Source organism: Agelaius tricolor, unplaced genomic scaffold (genome assembly GCF_023055355.1).
Source record: "Agelaius tricolor isolate 1412-34295 unplaced genomic scaffold, bAgeTri1.0.p SCAF_4, whole genome shotgun sequence".
Lineage (NCBI taxonomy): Eukaryota > Metazoa > Chordata > Aves > Passeriformes > Icteridae > Agelaius > Agelaius tricolor.
In genome coordinates, this window is record NW_027269264.1 from 56,053,489 (window position 1) to 56,076,043 (window position 22,555).

Here is a 22,555-nt window from a genome sequence, read left to right on the forward strand (position 1 = left end):
GAGCTGGGCTGCACTCGTTCGGGATGTTTTGGTTTGATTTGGCTTGTTTGGGGTGGGCTTTGGTTGGACTGGCATGGTTTGGGTTGGTTTGGCTTGATTGGGGTTGGTTTAGCTTGGTTTGGCATATTTTAGGTTGATTTGGCTTGTTTGGGGTTGTTCTGGCTTGGATTGGCATATTTTGGGTTTATTTGGCTTGGTTTATGTTGGCTTGGCTTGTTCTGGGAAGTTCTGGATTGTTTAGGGGCCAGACCGCTCCGTCCGCTCAGCCGAATCCCCCGGCTAACCGCCCCGTGCCACACAGCGGAGCCCGGCGCTCATTGGCCAGCGCCGCCTTCCACCCACGCTCCTCTACTCGTGATTGGGCAGGTCTTCAGTCAATCTTTCACCTTCCGACGTTTCGATTGGCTGCGCTGGAGAGGCGGGGTGCGCCTGTCCCCCTCGGGGGTCGGCGGGGTGCGGGTCCGGGCTTTCGGTGCGCTATTCCCGGCGGCGTTCCCGGTAACATTCCCGGCGGCACCCCTTGTCGCCATGGAGCTCGCCTGCCAGGCGCTGAGAACCACCCACCAGGCGAGGGAAGCGGTGAGAACCGGCGGGGCGCGCGGCTGCGCCTCGCGGTTGCGCGTCGCGGTTGCCTTGTCAACGGCGAGCGGGGGAATCTGCGCATGCGCAGGGGCTGGTGTTATCATGGCGGCGGGGCCGGGGTTGGACCCCCTGGGCCCGGGCGGGTGTGAATCCCTCACAGCCCCTCTCTGCATGGTTCTGGAGCAGTAGACACGGCCAAAGGAGACAGTCCATATCCCTTCCTCCATTCGTTCTTGTTTCAAAAAGTCACGGCTGTATTGCCCTATCCCCAGGTCGGGTTGGATGGGGCTTGAAGCAAGCTGGGATAATGAAATGTGCCCTGGCCATGGCAGGGTTTGGAATTGGATGGTCTTCAGGTCACTTCCAATCTAAACCATCCTGTAATTCAATGATTCTATGGTCCTTGCTCTAGAAAGCCGAGAAACAGCAAGATTTTGCTGAATTTCATAACCTGTTCCTCTGCTTCCATCTGCTGGTTAAATTACACCAGAGGGAGAGAGGCTGCTAAAAGCCTTTCCCATACAGCTGTTGGATGCTGTGCATGCATGCATACACCAATCCCTTTTCTTACTTAAGAATGAAAACAACAGGATTTTTCACAAAAGAGGTGTTTTGGGAGGAGCCCTGAGACTGAGCTTTAGATGTTATTTCAACTTCTTGTAGAATCATAGAATGTTCTGGGCTGGAAGGTACCCACAAGGATCATCATGTTCTTGCTCTTGCCCTTGCACAGCACAGCCCCAAAACTCACACCATGTTCTTGAAAGCATTGTCAAAACACTCCTGGAGCTCTGGCAGCTTTGGACTACTCCTTGGGGAACCTGTTGAGTGCCTGACCACCCTCTGGGGAAAAAAACCTTTTCTTGATATCCAGCCTAAAACTCCCCTTCCCCTGTTCCATGAAATTTCCTTGGATCATGTCACTGGTCACCAGAGGGAAGAGATTGGTGCCTGCCCCTCAATATCCTCCCCTCAGGAAGTGTTAATAGGATAGATATGTTTACCTAGGAATGGGATCCTCTAGCGTGGTCTCCTTCTGAGCCCTAAAGTGAATTCAGATCTTAACCACTGCAAATGGAGCCTGAAGGTGTGGTATTGAAACAGCATCAACATGCAGGAGGAGAAGAGAAAAGGGGACCTGATTTTTAACTTCACCAGTGGGGATTTGCATGGCCTTTGTCACAAAGATGGTGCTCGATACTAAATGCAGAAACATTTGTGGGACTGAGAACTGGAGCTCAAGAGCTCTGTCAGCTGTGCCACGGGTTTTGGTATGATGTGCTCTTGGTAAACTGGCTTCTCCATAGCCTTTTGAAGGTTACAGTCGGTGTTTTGGGTACAGAGATGAGGGAGTTGTTTGTGTTTCTCAGAAGAGCAGAAGTTTGGAGCCTCTTTTTTTGATTAGTGACTTAAAGAACCACCTGAAGCTGCCAAGTGGATTTTTTTCCTTCTTGTTCCCAGTCATAAGTTATATGGTGAGCTCGGTGTATGTCTTTAATTATGAAAGCTCATTGTAATCCTTGAAAAACTTTGGCAACTCTATTGTTTGCAGCACCCTCGTATTATTTGGAGGAGAGAGGAGGGCAAAGTGCCCTTTCTTTGTCCTGGGAAATTCTATTCAATGGCAGCCAAGTTATACATTGTTTAAAACTCACCAGTTCCATTTTCTGCTTGTGTTTCTCAGAAATTATGGTCAGCAAGCCAGACAAGAACTGAACATTCAGCCTTCTGAAATGCCTGTCAAGGGTGCAAATATTCAAAGGGCTATGGGAAAGCAAAGCCGTGGGAATACAGAGTGGTGGAGGGAGGGAGGAGGAAAACTAGGTGAGCCCATCAGGCCTCTCTGTCCTGGCACATGGTGCCAGCTTCATTTTGAGGAACTCCATACTTGCCAGCATCCTGGGATCCCAAAGACAAAGAGGGAAGGGTGTATTACAATTAGTGATTTCCCTGTGTGATTGCACAGCCACCTGGCTGCCTCTTGTCCGAGTTCCTAATCTCAGAGATCTTTCTGAGCACATCCTGACTGCCCCAGTTGTTTGCCCTTAGAGTGCATATGCTAAAGCAGAACAGTTCTTACTCCCAAGTTCCCCAGGTAATAATGACTTACTCTTGTAGCTCTTTATTTTTCATCCCAACAAACCTGCAAAATTCATGCAGAATAGATAGGGTGAAATGATAATGAAATGTTACTGAGTTAAATTAATCTTTTAGTAGGCCCATTAATTTCAGGAAATTGCACAAGAGAATTGGTTCATTCATTTACTTGAATGTAAATGCATTTTAGTGAAAGGTGTGGAAATGACTAAACAAACAATTGCACCTAAGATGCACAACTCTATTAGAATCTAATTCAAAATGACCCAAAAAAAGGAATATGTGCCACTATTTTGTTAAGCTAGAAAAAAAAAATAACAGTATAAGTGTTGAAGCTAATTAGTTAAGTGCTCAACTATTTCGTTTTTAAAACAAGATCACATTTAAGTGCCTTAAGGTTTTATTAATTTCATGGACACCAAAACCCCCTATAGTAATTGAAAATTTAATTACATATGTTTTTCTGTTCTTTTAAGAATGGAAGCTTATTAAACTTTAAACATTTAAACATCTATTGAAATACCAGTGGCTATAAACAACATGCGATTCTAAATACTAATTAAACAGGAAGGCTAGATCACTATAAAGCTAAACTGAATTTTAAGTAACTTTGCACTTGTAAGCACTCCTGTTTTTTCATGCTGTGTGAGATCTGCCATTTCCTCCCTAAGCGCACCAGAAGCCTTGGGCAGTGTTGGTATCTGCCTGGACTGTGGCAGGGAGGTTTTTTTGGGCATAAGTGCAGTGGGTCAGTCCTAGAGGACAAACAGGAGCTCAGGACAGCAGGCCAGGGCAGGCACAGAGCTCTTTTTTAAGGGGACAGATAAAGCTCCTGGTGGCACTGACACAGAGGCTCATCTGCCTTTTGGAAAGGGTGTGTGCTAAAATAATGGTGAAATAATAACGTGCTAAAACAATGGCTTAAATAATGGTGAAATGCAGGAAAGGGATTGGTGGGGCTGGTCAGGCAATAATCCATATGCCCCTGGTTCACCAGATTGGTGACTTGGCAGCAGATGCATGTTGAAAGGTCCTTGGTTTTTCTTTGGTTTATGGAACTCTCACAGAACTGAGCTACCAGAGAAACCTCAGTTCTGTTTTTCAGGTCCAACCTAATACAAGTCATTGTCAGTTGATTAACTGATTAACAGCTTAGTTAATTTTCTTTGGACACATCTGATTCTCAAAATCAGCCATTGCTTGCTGTTTGCATTCTTCTTAACAAAGGCTAAAGACAGAATTAACCTCTCAGTCTAAACTCTCATTTTTAGATGGGGCTCTTTTGGGATGTAAAGGTTCATTTTCCTTCTGTTTGGTCAGCACAACCAGAAGAACATTGCTATGTGAAGGCTGAAGTAGGTGGCTCACACATAGACACAATGTTATCCTACCCCCAAAGCAGGCCTGTACTTAAATTATTTGACATGCTGCCAATCACTGTATCACTATTTATACTAGAACTTAAAGTGCTTTTGGGATATCAGAAGTAACAAAAGGGGATGAACAGCAGCAGATGACATGCCAGAACACAAATTCTTTTCAAGGGAAGTTCCAGCCATGGATCATAAACCCTGTCAGTCCGTCAGGGAGAGGTAATTTCTCTCTTGTCAGAATATCCATGTTTATTCCATGAAACATTTGATGTGTCTTCTGTGGTGGCCACTCTGTTTGCATACTGTATTTTAAATATTCAGAAGTAGCTGTAACCTTGCCCTTTGATACATTAGCAAACACAACAGTTAATCTTTCTCAGCATAAACCTTAAGGAGCAGTTGCATTTTGAGGGATGTACAGGTGGGATTCTCAGCAAATGATGACTCCAGTTTCCTTCTTGCATCTCCAGATGTGTTTCAGAATTTCAGGTCATCCAGGAGAAATGGTAAAAAGGCAACAATTCAAAATCTGTTTTCCAAGCACCAGCATATCAAAAGATTAGGAAGGAAAAGACTCTTTCATCTCAGTGTGTGTGTGTTCTCTCTTTGCTCATGGCAATTCTCAGAATTGGTTCATTTCTTGTTGCAGCACCTCCCAGGAACCAGTCTGCTTCATTCAGGAGTTACCAATCTACAAAACATTTACACAGCACTCCTTTCTCCCCAAAATGGTTCAGAAAAATTATCTTTGTACCACCACTGAAGTAGTATTGTAGCTTCTTTTGGAAACACGTTCTCAAGAGGGTATCAAAGATAGAAAGGGGTTATGATTTTTTCCCTTTTCCCCAGCCAGTTTTAGCCTTCATTCTAGAAAACCAGAATGAACACTCTACAAATCTCATTTGCAGTGTGTGAAATGCCAGTTAACTTTGACTCTGCAGGAAACGTTAAAAGCAAACCCCAGCTCTTCCTTCGTCGTGACACTAGATGGCCCCACGACTGAAGCAAACGTCCCAGGAAATACCTGCTGGACTGAGATACTTTTTCCCAATTCTATCCAGTACATTTTACAGGCTGGCAGATTTTATTTTAAAATAAAACAGTAGCTGATGATGTTATCTCAAGTGTTGATATTAGCAGTGGAATGCCATGTGATACCCAGCGCTGTGTGCAGAGCAGAGGGAGGTCTAACCTTGCAAAGGAATGGTGTATAAAGAGGTAAATTGGTTTTGCACCACCCAAAAAACACCTTTGATTTTTGAAATAAGTGATTCTCTACTATCAGAAGTCTGCTATGGTTGCTCTCTCTTCCAAGAGACCAGAAAGAATAGAGTAATGGTCTTTATGTATATATATTTATTTTGCACATCTTGTGGGGTTTAAAAACATCAGCCTTGGTCAATAGTAGTTCCTTGGCATCTTTGTGTGCCAGGCACGGGTAGAGAGCAGCCCAAGTCCTTGATACAGGTGGTGGGGCTCTGTCTGCAGTATGAAGAGGAGAGAAATCTGTGTTTGTCACCCACAGGCAGTGGGTGACACTTGGGCTGGGCTTTTCCTTGGGGGTGGATGGGGATGCTGCTCAGTTGGGATAGAAGGGAGGAAAATTGGGGCTGGAAGCAGGAGCCTGTGTAGCTTTAGTGTGCAGTGTGATCAGGGCTGTGTGTGTGCTGTGCAATCAACAGAAATCATTGCTCCTTCCCCATCCATTAAGTGCCACTCCTTCCTGTTCATACTGGGTCCTCACAAGTAATCACAGAATCAAAGGAAAGACACAATACCTCAAGCTGGATGAGGATCACCGAGTCCAACTCCCAGTGCCTCCCAACCTAAAAGAGAAGGGAAGTCATTAATTTACCTAAATGCGTGTTTGGCCATACTTACTTTCCCTGTGGTCACGGTTTCAAGTCCCAGTGAAGCAGACCAAAGGCAATGTGCTGATTTCTAGAGCTTTCATTGTAGCACCTTCTGTTATGACCCAAGAATCTCAGAAGTTCTCTGCAGACACTGAGCATACATGGCGTGTTTCATCAGAGTAAGGCTTTATTCCATCATCTTGCATAATTCTGTTTCCACTGTGCCTTTTCCTCTACCTGATATTGCATCTGATACTCTCTCCGCTGAAGCTTCACTGAGTGAAGAACAGGATGTTTTATGCTGCTTATTTTTATTGCTGAACCATTTGTGAATGAGTTTGGGTTCTCCAGTCTGTGCCAAGACATCCATGGGACTGACTCTATATTGAATTTCTTCATGTTGAGTCCTGATTTTGGTCAGTCCTCTGTGAAAGTCATGCAAGTTTCATGTTATCTCAATCTACTAATTCTTCCAATGTCTGTGTTCCATTTATTCCATTTATACATCAAGGCCTATGAAATATGAGGTGTCAGCAAGTGTTACAGCTGGTCTTTGTAGCAGAGTCATGCAGATCTCAGACCTGTTCACCAGCCCCCCTTCTCCAGGCACTCAGAGAACAGGTTTCTGGTGGCAAGGGAAGGACACAGCCAGGATGGAGCACAAGGTTTCCTTGCACAGTCCCTGAAGCAGTGAGGTCTGCAAGAGTCCTGCCCTGACATTCACAGCAGTCTGAACATGTTGGGAGCCATAACCATAGTAAGGGAAGTAAGTTATTTGTTCAACCCTAAAATAATTTTCTCTTCTCTAGGAAAAGGTTTCTACCCATCCAGTAGCCCTGATAATGTGTAAGAAAAATTAGATTGAAAACCACTTTCCTTGTGTTTATTAACAGTGAGTTGTTTTACAGTTCTTACATGCTGTTGTGTTAATTTGTTTGTTTCCAGAGGCTACATTTAGATGTTGTTAACAGCAATAAAGAGAATATTACATTTGATCTAGAGTTCTGTCTTAATTCACAGGAGGAGATGCGAACAGAAGCTCGTCGGAAAAATCTCCTCATTCTAATTTTGCATTATTTAATGGAGGAAGGGTATGTTTTTTAAATAATAGTGCTCTACCCTTGTGGGATTGTGTTTATCTGACCTGCTGTACTGCATCTTTCTGTCCTCTGTTGGCTGAATGGACAGTGTGGGCCTTGGGGTTGATGTGAGCAAGTGGTAAACTACTATGAGGTGTCCTTGCAGGTTGCTTTGCTAAATTGTTTCAGTTTCTGAAACAAAAATTCTCTATATAATTTAAAATACTTTAGATCAACCAACAAAGCTTATTAAAATTAGAGTTTATACTTCTATAAAAATAGGACTATGGACAGGTTAAAGATACCCTATGCTTACTAGTGCCATTGTTTGCTTCTTCTTTCAGAAATCAGAGTGAGATGATGACTCTCAGTTTTTTGATCCTTATTTGTTTTGTTTTTAAATTGCCAGATATGTTGATGCTGCAAATGCTTTGGAACAAGAGACAAAATTAGGTTTACGTGGCTTTGAAGTTTGTGACAACATTGATCTTGAGACAATTTTGATGGAATATGAAAGCTACTATTTTGTAAAATTTCAAAAGTATCCTAAAATTACCAAAAAGGTCCTGGACACTGGTATGTGGCTCTATTCCTAAAAGAAAGCTTTTGTTTCCAAAGTCTAAAATGTTTATTTCCCTGCTATGCTCACAGCCCTTGTCATGTATGTCAGCATTTCATGTTCAGTTTAATGTAATGTTCAATTTAATGTACAGTTACACATCTGAAGTTCTAGCACACAAGATACCAGAATTAAAAGAGGTTCTTTGAGCCCTTCTGTTTTTCCTTTGTTCTTTATATAAAGGACCCAGAGGATGGCATTTTTCTGTCTTTTGAAAGCTGCTTTGGTATTAGAAAATGTCAGCTGAGCACAACGCATAATGGCAGAGATATATTTATTCACTTCCTTCTCATGGTCAGAGAATAGTGGATGAATGATACATACAGAATGAGGCAAATCAGAATATGAACATTCTGTTATGACCCTGAATGGTTTTGTACTTGAGCACAAAATATAACTTGGAGAAGCCATAATAACAACTGTATGAGAATAAATGATGAAGAGCTTGAAGGATCCAAGTTTGGATTAGACATTAGGAAAAATTTCCTCATGAAAAGGGTTGTCAAACCCTGGCACAGGCTGCTCAAGGAAGTGGTGGAGCAACATCCTTGAAGGGTTCAAAACACATGTTTTGAAGGAACAAAACATGTTCAAGGATGTTCACCAATGTGGTACTCTGGGACCTGGGTCAGTGGTGGCCACTGCAGGGGTTGGGGAGTGATTGGACTGGATGGTCTTAGAGGTGTTTTCCAGTTTAAAGGGTTTAGTAATTGAAATTTGCTTGAAAAAGGCAAGTACATGTAGAACCTATGGATTGGTGTTAATACAAAGGGGAAGAACAGCCCTGCAGGACAAAACAAAAAGGATTTGTTACGAGGCAAGAGGGAAAAAATATTATAAAGCATTTTTTCATATCATAGAGCAGCAGGCAAGACTGAATCCATGATCTAAGTAAAAAAAGAATTCCCAAAAAGTGACTCTTGGACACTTATGAGCTCTCTTTATGCATTTTTTGGTCAGTAAAGCTTCTCAGGCATGGAGTAGTCTGCTATATCTAAGCTCAGATTTGTGACCACGCTGGCAGGGAGGCATCATCCTTTTTCCCTAAAGCACAAGCAGCCTCTTCTCTTGCACTGCATGCAGTTTTCACCATGCCCTAAATTGTGCCTGTTGCCAGACTTGGATATCTAAATAAAACCCTTGGTGTGGTGCTCCTTCCAATTGAATTCTTTGCAGCACTCTTGGCAAGTCCTACAGTAGCAGGTTGGTAATTTCCAATGAGTTGGAAATGTAGATATACCCACAAGATTACAGGTTGCTCCGTGAGCTCTGCTGCCCCTAAACCTACCATGTTCCCAAGCTCCTTTCCTTCAGGGAAATAACAGTTTGGGAGGGATTATTTTAGTGTGTGAGAATCATGAGTGGAAGAGCATTGCACAGAGAACACTGAAATGAGAGGTGTTTCGGAGTAACCAGGGGCATGCTGGTAGCATCATACAAATCCTTGGCTTTATGAGTTCACATCTGGGCTTTGCAAGTTGGACATTTTGTGGAAAAAAAGCTCTCCTTTGACAGAAGTTGTTTAAAATTATAATAATGCAAAAGATAACATAGTTTGATAACCACTATTGCAATGTGACATTTATTCTGTCTTGTTATGTTGAACTTGATTCCCCTTCAGAGGAGTAAGGCAAATTCATATTTCCTAATTCAGCAACAAAAAAATTATTAGCATTAAATAAGCATTCTGTGTGCTCTATTAAATTATTTTACTTAATCTAATTTCTGGTGGTGTCCATTTTACTGTGAACATGATACTGGTTTTAAAATGTAAGCAGAGAAACCAAAGACTGAATGAGCTAAAATGTAAAAAACTTGAAGCAAAAGCACTCTTACCAATACCAGTTTGTTTTCAGTAAGATTTTACAAGCTTGCAGTGCTTATATTCCTGCTGTTCCTCTTTATGCCTTATTATTTCCAAGGTCATTATTGTTTGCTTAAAAATACTTTTAAAGGGAAAAAGAGCTTCAAATTGCCCTTTTTAGATCCTTAATTATTTTCCATTTTAATATTAATTTTGCCTCAGCAGAAAATAAACAACAGCTGAGAAGTGGAGGAAGAGCAAGAAGGTGAGATATATGTGTGGGGTGTTTTTCTGGGCAGAAAATATTCATAGTAAAAGCAAATATGCACAGTGGTTAAGATAATGCTGTGATACCTGAGGAGCACCAAAGCCTAGAGCCATGCTCCTGACTGTGTGGTGCATTTTTTCTGTATGTGCTGGAGGAAATTAGAGACTTGTTTCCCAAATGGAGAGGCAAACAATTTACAGAGTTTCTGCAGTGTGGGTAAAGTGGGGTGGGGTGTTTGAAAAAAGTAAGCATTAAACTCTGCTGTGATTGAAATTAACATCATAACTTCAGTGGAAGAAAAGTTAGCCTAAAACTTCTTTATTTGGAAGCTTTGGGCTTTAGTCTTTTGGTATTTTGAAGAAAAAAATGTCATGGAAGTCTTGCATTTTGTTTTTCTTTATTCTAGGACAGCAGCTTCTTCTCAGAATGTACCAAGAGTCAAACAACAGACAGTACAACGATCAGTATCAAAAACTTCAGCTGGGAGTACAGCAGAATCTAAATCCTCCACCAAGGAGAGCCCCAGACAGGTTTAAACATGTTTTATTTTTATCTTGGCAGCAGTACAGTTGAAATTAATGGGATTTTGTCTGGGGAGTCTGTAGGCAGCAAGAGGATGGGAGTTGCACAATTAATAATTGTGCACTAATGGGTTTTAGTGATTTTGTCACTTAAGGATTATAGGTGCAAGATCTTGAGAGAATTTCTGGCCATGAGTTTAGGGGCAGTCACAGGCAAAAATTAGAGGAAAAGGAGGTATATAATCCAACCTCTACCGAAAGCAATCAGAGGGGGTTTTTTTCCATTTATACTAATATATTCATCCTTTAGTACCAGAAATGAAAACAAACAAATAAAGAATGAAGTGGTATCAGTTGTAACCATCTTCACAGAGCATAAGTTGTTTGAGACTGGGGGACTAATTTGGATCTGTAATGTTTAGGTTTGAGAGTCTCATTTTGGTGAGATTGCTGTGAAATCTGCTTTATTACCATCCCTTCACAGAGGGTGGACAGGAACAGCAGGCTGGTGGGCAAGCACTGTGTCTATTGCAGCCTTTTTTTTAAGGGCCTGGCTATATTTCTGCATCAAGAGGAACTCTTCTCTGACCTATTGCTACCCCTAAAAATACCCCAAAACTTTGCCTTTTGGATTGTATACAGCAGTAACTGCTGTGAAGTTACTAAAATAGCTCCTCAAATAGCTCCTAATTTCTGAGTTGACATGCTGTGCCTTTTCCTTGGCCTGTCATTTCCTCTGTGCGTAAGACCTGCTTATGTAAAATGCAGTTTTCTGCTCAGTACGTGGAATAACTTCACTGCTGAGCTCCAGAGCCGTGGCTTTCACTGCTGTCACCAGTTAGGTGAAGTCCAATTAAATCTACAGTGGTGTTTAAATGATCAGTATTTCTCTTGGAACTTCATCTGGGCCTGTGTGAAGAGAGGGAATGATACTTATCATGTAATACCTTCAATCCATTTACTTGGCAACACATCTGTTTTTTAAAAGTCATTTTTCTTTAGGATAGTGATGGTGCAGATACTCTGGATCAATCTGATTTTGGCTTAAGCATCTCAGGAATCAGCAAAACTGGAGGAGACAGCTCTCACCCAAAAAAGGTTGGTGGAAACCTGGTATGTGGTTTCTCAGAGAAATATGTATGTGGGGAAAAAAAAGCACAGAGGTTTTAAAATATATCAAATGGTAGGGTTTTTTCTCCATTTTTATATAAAAATATTTCTGTATAGTCAGCTGAAGAGTCACTTTTATAATTTTGTATACAAAATTTTATAATTCTTTGCATAGGAGGCACTTTTTGCATTAAATACTATTTCAAACATATTCAGAGAGGAATATTTATTTATTTTTAAAGCCCAGTGGTAAATAACTAAGACTGAAGATAAATTTTGAATTCCTGAATGAGGTAATGAAAGGCTCTGCAGTTAAATTATTGAATTGCATGAGTTGTGTGTTCTATCCCCATTGCTACCACAGTTTTTGAGGTCAATTTTTGCCATAATTAGGACCGTAAGGAAACACACTGTTGTAATTGCAAGCAAAATTTGGTCCAGTGTGTTTTTAAGTGTAGTGCTACCACCATGGTAAAGCCTAAGCAACATTTTTTCCTTCTTTAGGGTCAAATAATTGACTACCGCAAGATAATTCAGGATGCTGTCAGAGTGTCACCAGATGGAATTCCCTTGAACAGCCTTAATTGTGATCCAGATCCATCAGTAAGTGTTTCTCTTCATATTTCCATCCAATCAATATGAACTTGAGTTTTGCACAACCAGGAACAAAACAAAACACTGCAACAATGTTGGTTTTGTTCCCAAGTGCTGAAAAAGGCCTCGGATTTCTGAGAGGTATATTTCCTCCTTGAAGGGACAGCCATACTTGATAGTGGTCTAATTTGATGACAGTTGTTTATTCTGAATATGAAAGCAGGCAACAAATAAAAATGAGGCCTTAAGATGAAAAAAAAAATGCAGACACCTGCAGAACTTCTGGGGGTGAAATCCTGGTTCCTTTCAGCTCAGTATTTCTCTAGCATTTGCCTCAGCTGAGACAACAACAGAATTTTGATGGTTGAGATAAATTTTCTGTAAACACTCCACACACAAGCCAGAACTTCTCAGATAGTGCATCCAGCTTTCATGGTACTTGTCTGCCTGGCAACTTGCTACACTGGAAGAAACTATCCAAAAAGAGAATGTGACAAAACAGTGACCTACAGTTACATTTTTTACTCCTCTTAGTCTATGTAGGTCATATTTAGGACTATAAGTGCAATAAGAAAGCTGCTCATATTTCTGCAACTTTAAAAGTTGATATTACTACAATGTATCAGTTTTTTAAAGAATACATAATAGTTTGTCTAAAAATACTTGCAGTCTGACAAGAACCTATGTTTTTCTGTTTTAGGAACGATTATTGAAACCTCTTAGTGCTTTTACTGGCATGACTGGTGAGATGAGAGAACTTGCAGTGGTTGTAAGCAAAGTAAGAGCAGATCTCCATGTCAGTTGTAGAGATGTTGGTTATCTTTATATGGGAATGCTGTTTGTTTCTTTTTACTGTCACTAATAGTGCAAGTTATTTTTTGCCTCCACATAGCTCCCCAACAAGTCATTTCTTTACATGTAATGATGTTTCTTTCTGATGCACAGTGGGAGGAAATTATTAAGTCCTTTCCTTTCTAATGGGGAACAGGTAATTTAATCATGCTGTGCAGACTGTCATGGGTTTCCTTTTTGCTACACAAAAAAGTGCAATACTTCACTGGAAAGAGATTTAAATATATTAGCTAAAACCAACTATTATCTAATGTTTTATCTAGCTGTGATCAGATGGTGGGAGAAACCTTGATTCCACCCTTTGGGTGCAGTTTCCATTCCAGGCACAGGGCTGTAGTCACTGTGGGCAGTGTGCCAGTATCACAGCAATATCTGAATTCTGAATGTATCTACTAGGTAACATCTACCAAAATTACTATTAAACCCTGGTATTCCTGCATGGTTTAGAATCAGAGAATCATGTAGGTTGGAAAAGCCATCTAAGGTCATCAGGACAGCAGCACTGCCAAGCACTGTCAAGGCCACCACTAACCATGTCCCCAAGGGCCATATCAACATGGCTTTTAAACTCCGGGGATGAGGATTCCACCACCACCCTAAGCAGCTGTGCCAAGGCTTGATAAACCTTTCCATGAAGGAATTGCTCCTGAGGTACACCCTGAGCCTGCCCTGGCCCAGCCTGAGGCCGTTCCCTCTGCTCCTGTCCCTGTTCCCTGGGAGCACAGCCCGACCCCCCCGGCTGTCCCCTCCTGTCAGGAGCTGTGCAGAGCCACAAGGGCCCCCCTGAGCCTCCTTTGCTCCAGGCTCAGCCCCTGCCCAGCTCCCTCAGCCTCTCCTGGGGCTCCAGCCCCTTCCCAGCTCCGTTCCCTGCCCTGGACATGCTCCAGCCCCTCAGGGTCTCTCTTGTCCTGAGGGCCCAGAGCTGTCCCAGCACTGGAGGTGCCTCAGCAGGGCTGGCACAGGGACAGGCCCTGCCCTGGGGCTGTGTCACAGCCTGGCTGGGACAGCCCAGGGGCCATTGGGTTCGTACTTGCCTGAGCCTTGCTTTGTGCAGCCTGCACAGTCTGCACTCCCTGTGTATTCTCAGTGGTGCAGTGCAGAGATGCTGTTACTGTCAGCTCTGCAAGCAGTGCCTTCATCCCAGCACTGCCAGGACAGCATCAGTAATGCACCATAACCCAGACTTGGGGATTCCTCCAGGATGGGCAGCTTGACCCCTGGATGGAACCACAGCCTTGTCAGCAGCATTCCATTTCACTCCTGGGCTGAGGTGTAGCCTAACAAACAGGCCCTGGTCTGCTGGGGATCTGTGGCTACAGCACACACAAACGCTTAGCACCCACCACTTTCGGATGAGGCACTCATCAAAAAGATTCTCAGCACCACAGTGTTTGGTAGTGTTGTGATTTTCTGGATATAAATATCATGAGTGTTAGTATCTTGGGTAAACCTGCTTAAAATCATCTCTCTAAAAATCATGGAAGACTTTTGCTGGCTGATTTTTATATCTGTGTATGGCCCGAATTCTTGGTCCACAAGTTTTGTATTTGACGTTTAGTAGAACTGAAGAAATGTCTTAGGAAATTTACAACCTTAAAGTAAGAAAATTTTCATTTGTTTCAATTCCTGTCTGGTCTTATTTATGGTAGACCTTTAAAATAATGTTGTTCTTGCTGCTACATTAACAAAAAAAGCAATAAAAAATTGCTTTCCATTTGTTATAGCGTGTTTTGTGAATTGTGCTCCATTATGGTATGTTGCTAGTTGCTATGGTAATCAAGACTGCATAAATCAATACAAATAAATAGCATGTTATATCTATTTCATAACACAATCTAACTTAATTTGGAAACAGTTATGTAAGTCTCTACTTAATGTCAGAAATCTGATTTATCTTAATTCACTGTTAATAGACAGGGAAAGTGTAATCTATTCTATATAAATAATTTTTTTCTAATTGTATTAACTTTTCTCCTTGGATGCAACCACATAATTTTTCTTCAGTCTGTGTGGACTATTTTTGTTGGAGAGCAAAATTTATCCTGAGTATTTGTACTGAGGATGCGATATTTTCTGCAATTAGCCCCTGGAACACAAAGCCACAAAATATTATAAAGGCAAATGGAAAGATTCATAGAAGATTTGGAAAGTTTGATTAATTAAATGAAATCAATTTAGTGAGTGTTTCAGGGCATAGACTAATTACCATCTATCTTTTGATAGATTCTTAGGGGGAAAATTTCTTCCTGTTGCAGAGTTTCTCACAGCTTTCCTTGCAGCATATAAAATCTTGCATAGAGTGGAGTAAATAGAAATTTTTCACTGTTACAACACAAGAAATAACATAAATAATAGGTATTAACATTATAATAGGTAGTAACATAAGTAATACGTGCAGCCATAAAGTTACTAAGCATCAAGTTTAAAAAACAAAATATATTTTCACATTGCACATGAGTGAGCTGTGGAACTTGTGACTATAAAATAAACATGTTTAAAACAGGGAAGAAAAATTCAATGAAAAATGAGTGTCAAAAGGTGTTTCAGCTCAAAGATTGAGATGTAATTTGAATTACCGAAGTCCATTGTTGTGTAAACTTGAACCAATATGTCACTATGATTACTTTTACTTCTTTTTTTAAACATCCAATACTTGCAGCAGTAGAGACAAAATATAAGGGCTGGTGAACCTTCTTAGCCCAATTGCTCCTGATATGTTGATTGGTTCCTAAATCAAACTAACAGAAAACAGATCTGAGGAAGATCTGCTCAGCATCTACATTTGCTAGGAATACATTAGGGAAACTGAGGCCTGGAGGGGAAGTGATTGCTGTGTGTGCTTCCCTCCTGGGAGGTCCCTGGTACCTCGGGTTAAATAACACAGCCTGTATCACTTAACAGCACCACTCTTTTATCCCTGAGTCGATCCTTTTACTTTGCCAGAGTCATTATCCGACTGCAGAAGGAGTTTTGCTAACAAGATGTGATGTGTGTTGCAGGACATTTATCTCCATAAGCCAAACGTGAAGTGGGATGATATTATAGGGCTGGATGCAGCTAAAAGGCTGGTCAAGGAAGCAGTTGTTTACCCCATAAAGGTAAGGTGCTAAATAGTTTGGACAAAACCACTGTTGGGCTTGTTTCCTTGCAGTTACAGTGGTGTTTTAGAGTCCTCAGTATTTCTGTGCCTTGGTAGGCCATTTGTGTTAGAGCTGTTGGTGTTCCTGTTTCATGCCAGGACTATTCCTGTTCCATCTGAAATGGCACCTGCATTCTTCTACAGGAAAATTACCTTTCAAAATTAATATTGTGTGAGTTAGGTCCAATTCTTTGGCACCTTTGGCATTGTAAGAAGAGCTGGGTTTGATTAATTCCATGAAAAATTACTTACAGAAGAGAATGTCACATCAATTGCACTTGAAAAAAAAACTAACACTGAAAGCAGATTTCAAATAATAAATACAGCATTCTACTCAGTACTCAGGTCATACATGTCCCTTTGTTTTGGTGTGGTTTTATGCCTCTTCAAATTTCTTATGTTTCTTGAATGTGCTAGGAGCAGTGAAGGTGAGGACTACAAGCCCTTGAAGTTTGTTTTAGATGATACATTTTTAATCCCTAAATTACTTTCCTACAGTATCCAGAGCTGTTTACTGGCATTCTGTCCCCTTGGAAAGGATTATTGCTCTATGGACCACCAGGTATGGAGAGCTTTTTACCACATCTTTGTGTTTATCACTGCTTCTTGTTTTGTCCTGTATATAAATCATCAATGTTAATTAGATCAGATTGTTAAAAAAGAGCATGTTCTGTACATAAATTAAAAGGAGAGAATGTTGGATGGTTATGTACAGCTCTGACACTCAAACCTGCCCTTTCTTGTAAGCCTTGGCTATTTTTATAGTGGAATCTTCCAGAGGCAGTACTTACACTAACAATTTAGGAGAATGAAAACTCAGATCTCTGTTTTGCTCAGCTTGGACCATTTTAATCAAGATTGGCATGATCCTATGCTATGTCAATAAATCTGCCATGGGCTTAACTCCGTAGTGAAAAATGTCCTTCCTTTCTTCTGCTTTTAGGGGTTGTTTTGGGAATGAGGTGGAAGCTTTGCCTTCTTCTAGCTGGGTGTTTTCCTTGTTAGTGCAGCTTCCCTGCTCCCCTTGCCCCCCTTTGACACCAGGATGTGGCTGGAAGGGGGCAGAGGGCACAAGAACCACCTGAGTCAGGTTGCAAAGCCTCTCTCTGCAATGAAATACATTTGTTCTGTGAATGTTTAGGTGTTCCTGCCACAGAAGGCATCTGACCATTTCAGCATGCACTACTTCAGGATTTGGAGAATCTGCATTTGCAGTTCTGTATTACCTGAGTTTCTCCAAACAATCCTGAAAGGGCCACAAAATACTCCAAGGGCTGGAGCCCCTCTGCTCTGGAGCCAGCCTGGCACAGCTGGGGCTGCTCAGCTGCACAAGAGAAGGCTCCAGGGACACCTCAGAGCCCCTGCCAGGGCCTCCAGGGGCTCCAGCAGAGCTGCCCAGGGACTGGGGACAAGGCCTGCAGGGACAGCAGCCAGGCAATGGCTCCCACTGCCAGAGGGCAGGCACAGATTTTGGGCTCTTGGCAATTAGGAATTGCTGGCTGGGAGGGTGGGCAGGCCCTGGCCCAGGGTGCCCAGAGCAGCTGGGGCTGCCCCTGGATCCCTGGCAGTGCCCAGGGCCAGGCTGGATGGGACTTGGAGCAGCCTGGGACAGTGGAAGGTGTCTCTGGTTATTGCAGGGTTTGGAACTCAATGGCATTTAAAGGTCCCTTTCAACTCAAACCATCCTATGAGTTTTTTACTGGTTTTACCTGACTGGTAGTAGGATGAGGGGAATTTTTTCAAATATTTTATTCCTTCAGAGAGTCATTTTCTCAAACACTGTTGTTTCTAGGTACTGGAAAAACTTTGCTTGCTAAGGCTGTTGCCACAGAATGCAATACAACCTTTTTCAACATATCAGCATCCACCATTGTCAGCAAATGGAGGGGTGATTCAGAAAAACTTGTCCGGGTAAGAATTCCTCTCTGATGCATTATACTTTACCAAACATCATGTTCCTCCTTGAATGCGGGTTCAGCACAGAACTGGAAACAAGTGTTCCTCTGATACTCATAATCTTTCCTGATTTAGACAAAACACGACTTTGGTTATACCTAGTTCTGAAAGCAGAAATAACTTCTGTAGACATCTCATAATGGATTCTTGCTGTGGGACTTGATGTAATGTAAGATGGAGCAGATGTTCTGCAGGCAGAAAAGATCTTTGACTGCCTGATGAGGAGTCAGACCATCAGAGTTCCAAACTAGTGTGTGCTTAGTGACCTCTTCAGAGCACTTCACATCCATTTTGCAGGGGTTGGCTCCTGGGCTCGCTGGAAAATATAATTTAGATTCCCAAATTCCTAATTGTTCTTTGTGGCATGAAATGGGCAAAGAACTCCATTGTCACAAACATCTTCCAGTGAAGTGCAGATGGAATGTTGTTTCAAGGAAGGTAGTTTGCTGGCAAGTGGGTAAATGCATTTTTGTGTATAAACTAGCAAGGAGTCTGCATGGCTCAGCTGTGGTACAAAAGGTTCAGAGGTTCATGTGTAGCATCTTTGCCCATCTGAATCTCTCCATAGCATCCACTAATTCCGTGGAAATCCACAAGCCCTTAACCTGCCTTACCCTCATCTTTTGAGCTGCACTTCAGGTAAATGCAGAGCTCTTGGAAACAAATAACCTCAGCAAACTATTCTCTGGAAATGGCATTGTTTGTCTCTCTTGAAATGTAGGCAGTGGCTGCAGCACATTTACTCGTCCTGCCTCCTTTGTCCTTTAAAATTGCATATTTTTCTCCTGACATTCCCTTTCTCTCTTACTGATTCTCTTGACATCTGTTTTAGTAGCTTCCTAGAATTTTCTTTTCTGGCAGGAGTATGGGGGACAATCTGGTTTCTGCCACCATGATACAGAAGGCTTTTGTGAACATGCTGCAGCACATGCATTGAGACTGAATTTGTGGCTTTTTACCCTTATTAAAGTTACAGCAGAATCAAAAAATGAAGTAAGGTTGTCGATCAGGAGAGATCTAAGAAAAGTATTGTGTGAATTTATATTCTAAAATCACATGTGCCTGGTGAAGGGGAAGTATATATGGGGTCTGTGGTCATTTGGAGGCATATGCTCTCATCCTGTTTTGCTCAGTTCTACACAGTATTTCTGTATGTTATATATTATATTTCTAGTAAAATTGTATGCTGATCATGGTCTACTTGTTACTCTGGGCAAATGACTTAAATCCTGTGTTTCATGCTCAAAGTGATAAAAATAATATCTATATTTTAAAATTTGATTTTTTAAAGTGTTCAGATTTAAAAGTGCTGGACTAATATACTGTTAATGATACTTATCTAAAAACTCAAAAAACACTTGACTCAAGAAGAACTGACAGTGTTTTCTTGCTCCTAACACAGGCCTCTCCATGTTTACGGAAAATTAGATGAAGCTTCATTCTCCAAAGAGCAGATCCACATTTTTTGTTTCAGCTTTCAGTCTATTTTTTAAATTGTGATTGTTCAAGCAATTTATGTTTGTTTTGATCATGAAAAAAAATGAGTGCTTGATTCTTATCAAAAGAATCAGTGCATTTCCTTTCATTATGTTTCAGCTGACCTGCATTTTTTTTCCTCAAATCCTTATTTAAAAAAAAAAAAAAAGTACAAATGGAGCAACAACAAAAGGCACATGTTTAATCTCAGTAACAATTTAGGAGTTCCCAGAATCCTCTGATGGATCATTTTCTTCTATCCCATTATTCTCAGGGTACTCTGATAGGATTTAGACAGAAAGATTTACACATAAAGACAGGATTACAAGGCTGTGTTCTTTATATCTCCTTTACAAACCTCTCAGATTTTGAGAGGATTCAGGGACTCTCAGCCTACCCAGAGCTTTTTTCCAGCAGATATCCCCTGGGATGTGGGTGCTGTTAATTGATCTTCCATGCCAGTTTACTTTAGTGCCTTCTTGTGTCAGTTTCACATTTACTCTTCTCTCTGGCAGGTGTTGTTTGAGCTCGCCCGGTACCACGCTCCTTCCACAATTTTCCTGGATGAGCTGGAGTCAGTTATGAGTCAAAGAGGCACTGTTCCTGGGTAACTGGTGGGACCAATTTGGGATTAAAGGGAGAGGTGCAGTGCTTGTGTCAGTCACAGCAGCAGAGAAGCAAAAGAGCTTCTGTGAGAATTAGCAAGGAGTCACAGTGGCAGCAAGAGGGAGGGAGATGCAGGGCTTTATAACCAGTTGTGCTGTACTTTAAAGGGACTTGAAATGGAAATAAAGGGCAGTGGTGAGGGAAACAACAGGTGAATTGTTAGAGGTAAGTAAGAAGCAGCTTATTTTGTGGCACTCAGAACATAGGCATAGCAGAGTAATAGGGAGTATATACAGTGGACTTGCATTTCCATTAGTGTCAGATTTTGGTGGCATTGTCAGGACTCCCCACTGCAGGACTGGGAGTATGTTGTTACTTGAATCCAAGATTTAAGACAATTTTTAGTTAAAAACACATTAAAAAGGTTAGGGATGGGAAAGAAGCCAGAGAAATAAAAAAATATTGTTACAACCATTAGGAACCCATTACAGGGGATTTTATGTACAGTGAATTACATGATCACTTTATATATATTATATTCTACGTCGATATTGTGTGCTTACTATTTGTAAATAGAGTATGTCCTATTGTATATATGTTACTTGTAGTCATTTTCACTTAATAGATGCAAATTATGAGCCAAATTTGTCCTTCATATGTACATTTAAAAGCTCTCATTAACATCACTGGGTTATATATTCCAATAAGGATTTTTATCCTAGATGCTGTACGTATTTTTACATGTACTTATTAAATACTGACTTGGCATTGATTTTTGAATGCTTTTGCAGAAATAAATCATTAAACCTGAACATCAGCCCTTACCATCTAAGGTCCTGATGTTTTCCCTGGGCTTGATCCAGGAGTTTCCCAAGAGCTTCACATCTGGAACTGAGAGTTCCAGCTGGTTTTCTGCAAAACAGATTACCTGTATTGGGGCCAGAGCTCCTAGCACTTTGCTTAAGTTCTCCTTTTTTGAAGAAGGATCCTTTCTGTATGGTCTCTGCCCCTTTCTAAATTCATATCAGCATGGTGTATTTTTCTGTTTTCTTTTGATAGAACATTTTGCAAAATGTTGAATTCAGTAGTAGTTTTATTTTCTTGTGACCACTTCACATTCAGTCATGGAAAAATGCTACCCTGAAGAGGTAGGTGTACCAGTTATCTAATGGCAACTATCACATTATAAGAATTCCCTGCTATAGATCAATCAATCTATCAATCAATCTAATTGGAGCCCTAGCTATTTTGCAGTAAATGTTGGTCTTGCATAGAGATTAACATGAAGAAAAAGCCAAATAAATATTTTCTTTGGATTCAGTAATAGTGAATTCTCCTCACTTTAATGCACTGAAAAGAGTCCATTTTAGTAATCATTAGAAAGCTTGATTTTAATGCTTAGATGTTAGCTAATGGAGCTTAATCATGCTTTGAACTGGGGCAAAACTGTGACAAGGGCTCAGTTGCTGTGAATGACACTGTATAAATAAAGATGATTAATGCACTGAGCAAATACCATTTCTCTGAATCTTGGTAGTGGTGAACATGAAGGAAGTCGGCGGATGAAAACAGAATTACTGGTGCAGATGGATGGCTTGGCCCGATCTGATGATCTTGTATTTGTTTTAGCAGCTTCCAATCTGCCATGGTAAGAGATCCAGAGAGTACATTTTGAATACATTTTCATGAGCTTCTAAGCACAGATAAAGATTTTATTTAGACTTCTGCAGAAAAAGCCTTGATATTTGGTTAAAGCATTTAAAGATTAATTTGGAGCTTTTACTTTTAAACTCTTCAATTCTTGCTATTTGTGTCACATGAGAATAATCCATAATAAAGTCAACATATGCTGGTCGTACCAGCTGCTAATATTTAAAATGGAGTATTTGACTTTATGGGCAAGTTATTTACTATGTTTAAGCTAAGAAGGGTTTTCAGCCTGGAACTGTAAGGTGCTTAAAACATCTGGTGCTTAGAAGGATACTCCATAAATAGGAATGTTGGATTTTATTAGTATCAAATCTGACTTTGAAAAGTTGAGGGACAAAATTCTCCAGTTTCTTCAACACAATTTAGTATAGAAGAAAAAACAGTTTAAGATTGGAACTGTGGAATTTCATCAAGCTGGGCAGGAAGTGTATTGGGAACAAGACAAGTTGGAGAGGATAAGGAAGGGAGGTAACATTTTTAGTGTAACAACTGTGGGTGCTCAGGATAGGAGCTGCTGATCCTCACAGCACTGAGATCTTTGTGGGCACCCTTGTCCCTAAGGGCACATGGAGCTAAGTGGGTCTGTTCCCCTCTCACATGGAGAATAGCACAGGCTTGGGTCAGAACAGGAGAAGACAGCAGCCCTGTTTCCAGGGAACTTCAAGCCATGGTCTGGGAGTCACTTGTTGGAGCCCAATGTTTGTGGAATGACCTCGTGTGAGCAGCAGTTCAGCAGCATTTCAAGTGGCAAAACGAGAAATTTTGCTTAGAGGTGGCTTTGTTTAGTGAGATGACACCAGCCCAGCTCTGCAGTGTGACAGACACAGAGCAGGGCACCTAAAACCAGCTGGGAGCCAGAGAGGGCTCTGCCCCCACAAAGCCACAGGCTTCATTTACGGATTGTTTTTCAGCTCGG

General features: G+C 41.3%; 1 protein-coding gene across 5 annotated transcripts in view; it reads left to right on the plus strand.

Annotated features, from left to right (window-relative positions):
* Nucleotides 1–415: 415 nt before the first annotated feature.
* Nucleotides 416–22,555, plus strand: part of KATNAL2 (katanin catalytic subunit A1 like 2) — a 28,698-nt gene continuing 6,558 nt past the window's right edge. Inside the window, exons 1-14 of one of the 5 annotated variants that reach the window (XM_071425827.1) lie at nucleotides 531–579; nucleotides 6,715–6,797; nucleotides 6,926–6,996; nucleotides 7,394–7,560; nucleotides 9,630–9,672; nucleotides 10,082–10,205; nucleotides 11,199–11,294; nucleotides 11,811–11,909; nucleotides 12,601–12,678; nucleotides 15,752–15,850; nucleotides 16,390–16,453; nucleotides 17,684–17,802; nucleotides 19,839–19,930; nucleotides 21,467–21,577. In XM_071425827.1, coding sequence (XP_071281928.1) covers nucleotides 6,932–6,996; nucleotides 7,394–7,560; nucleotides 9,630–9,672; nucleotides 10,082–10,205; nucleotides 11,199–11,294; nucleotides 11,811–11,909; nucleotides 12,601–12,678; nucleotides 15,752–15,850; nucleotides 16,390–16,453; nucleotides 17,684–17,802; nucleotides 19,839–19,930; nucleotides 21,467–21,577 — 1,157 coding nt within the window. In that variant the 5' untranslated portion in view covers nucleotides 531–579; nucleotides 6,715–6,797; nucleotides 6,926–6,931. The other 4 variants (XM_071425823.1, XM_071425824.1, XM_071425828.1 and 1 more) reach the window with 4 other exon arrangements.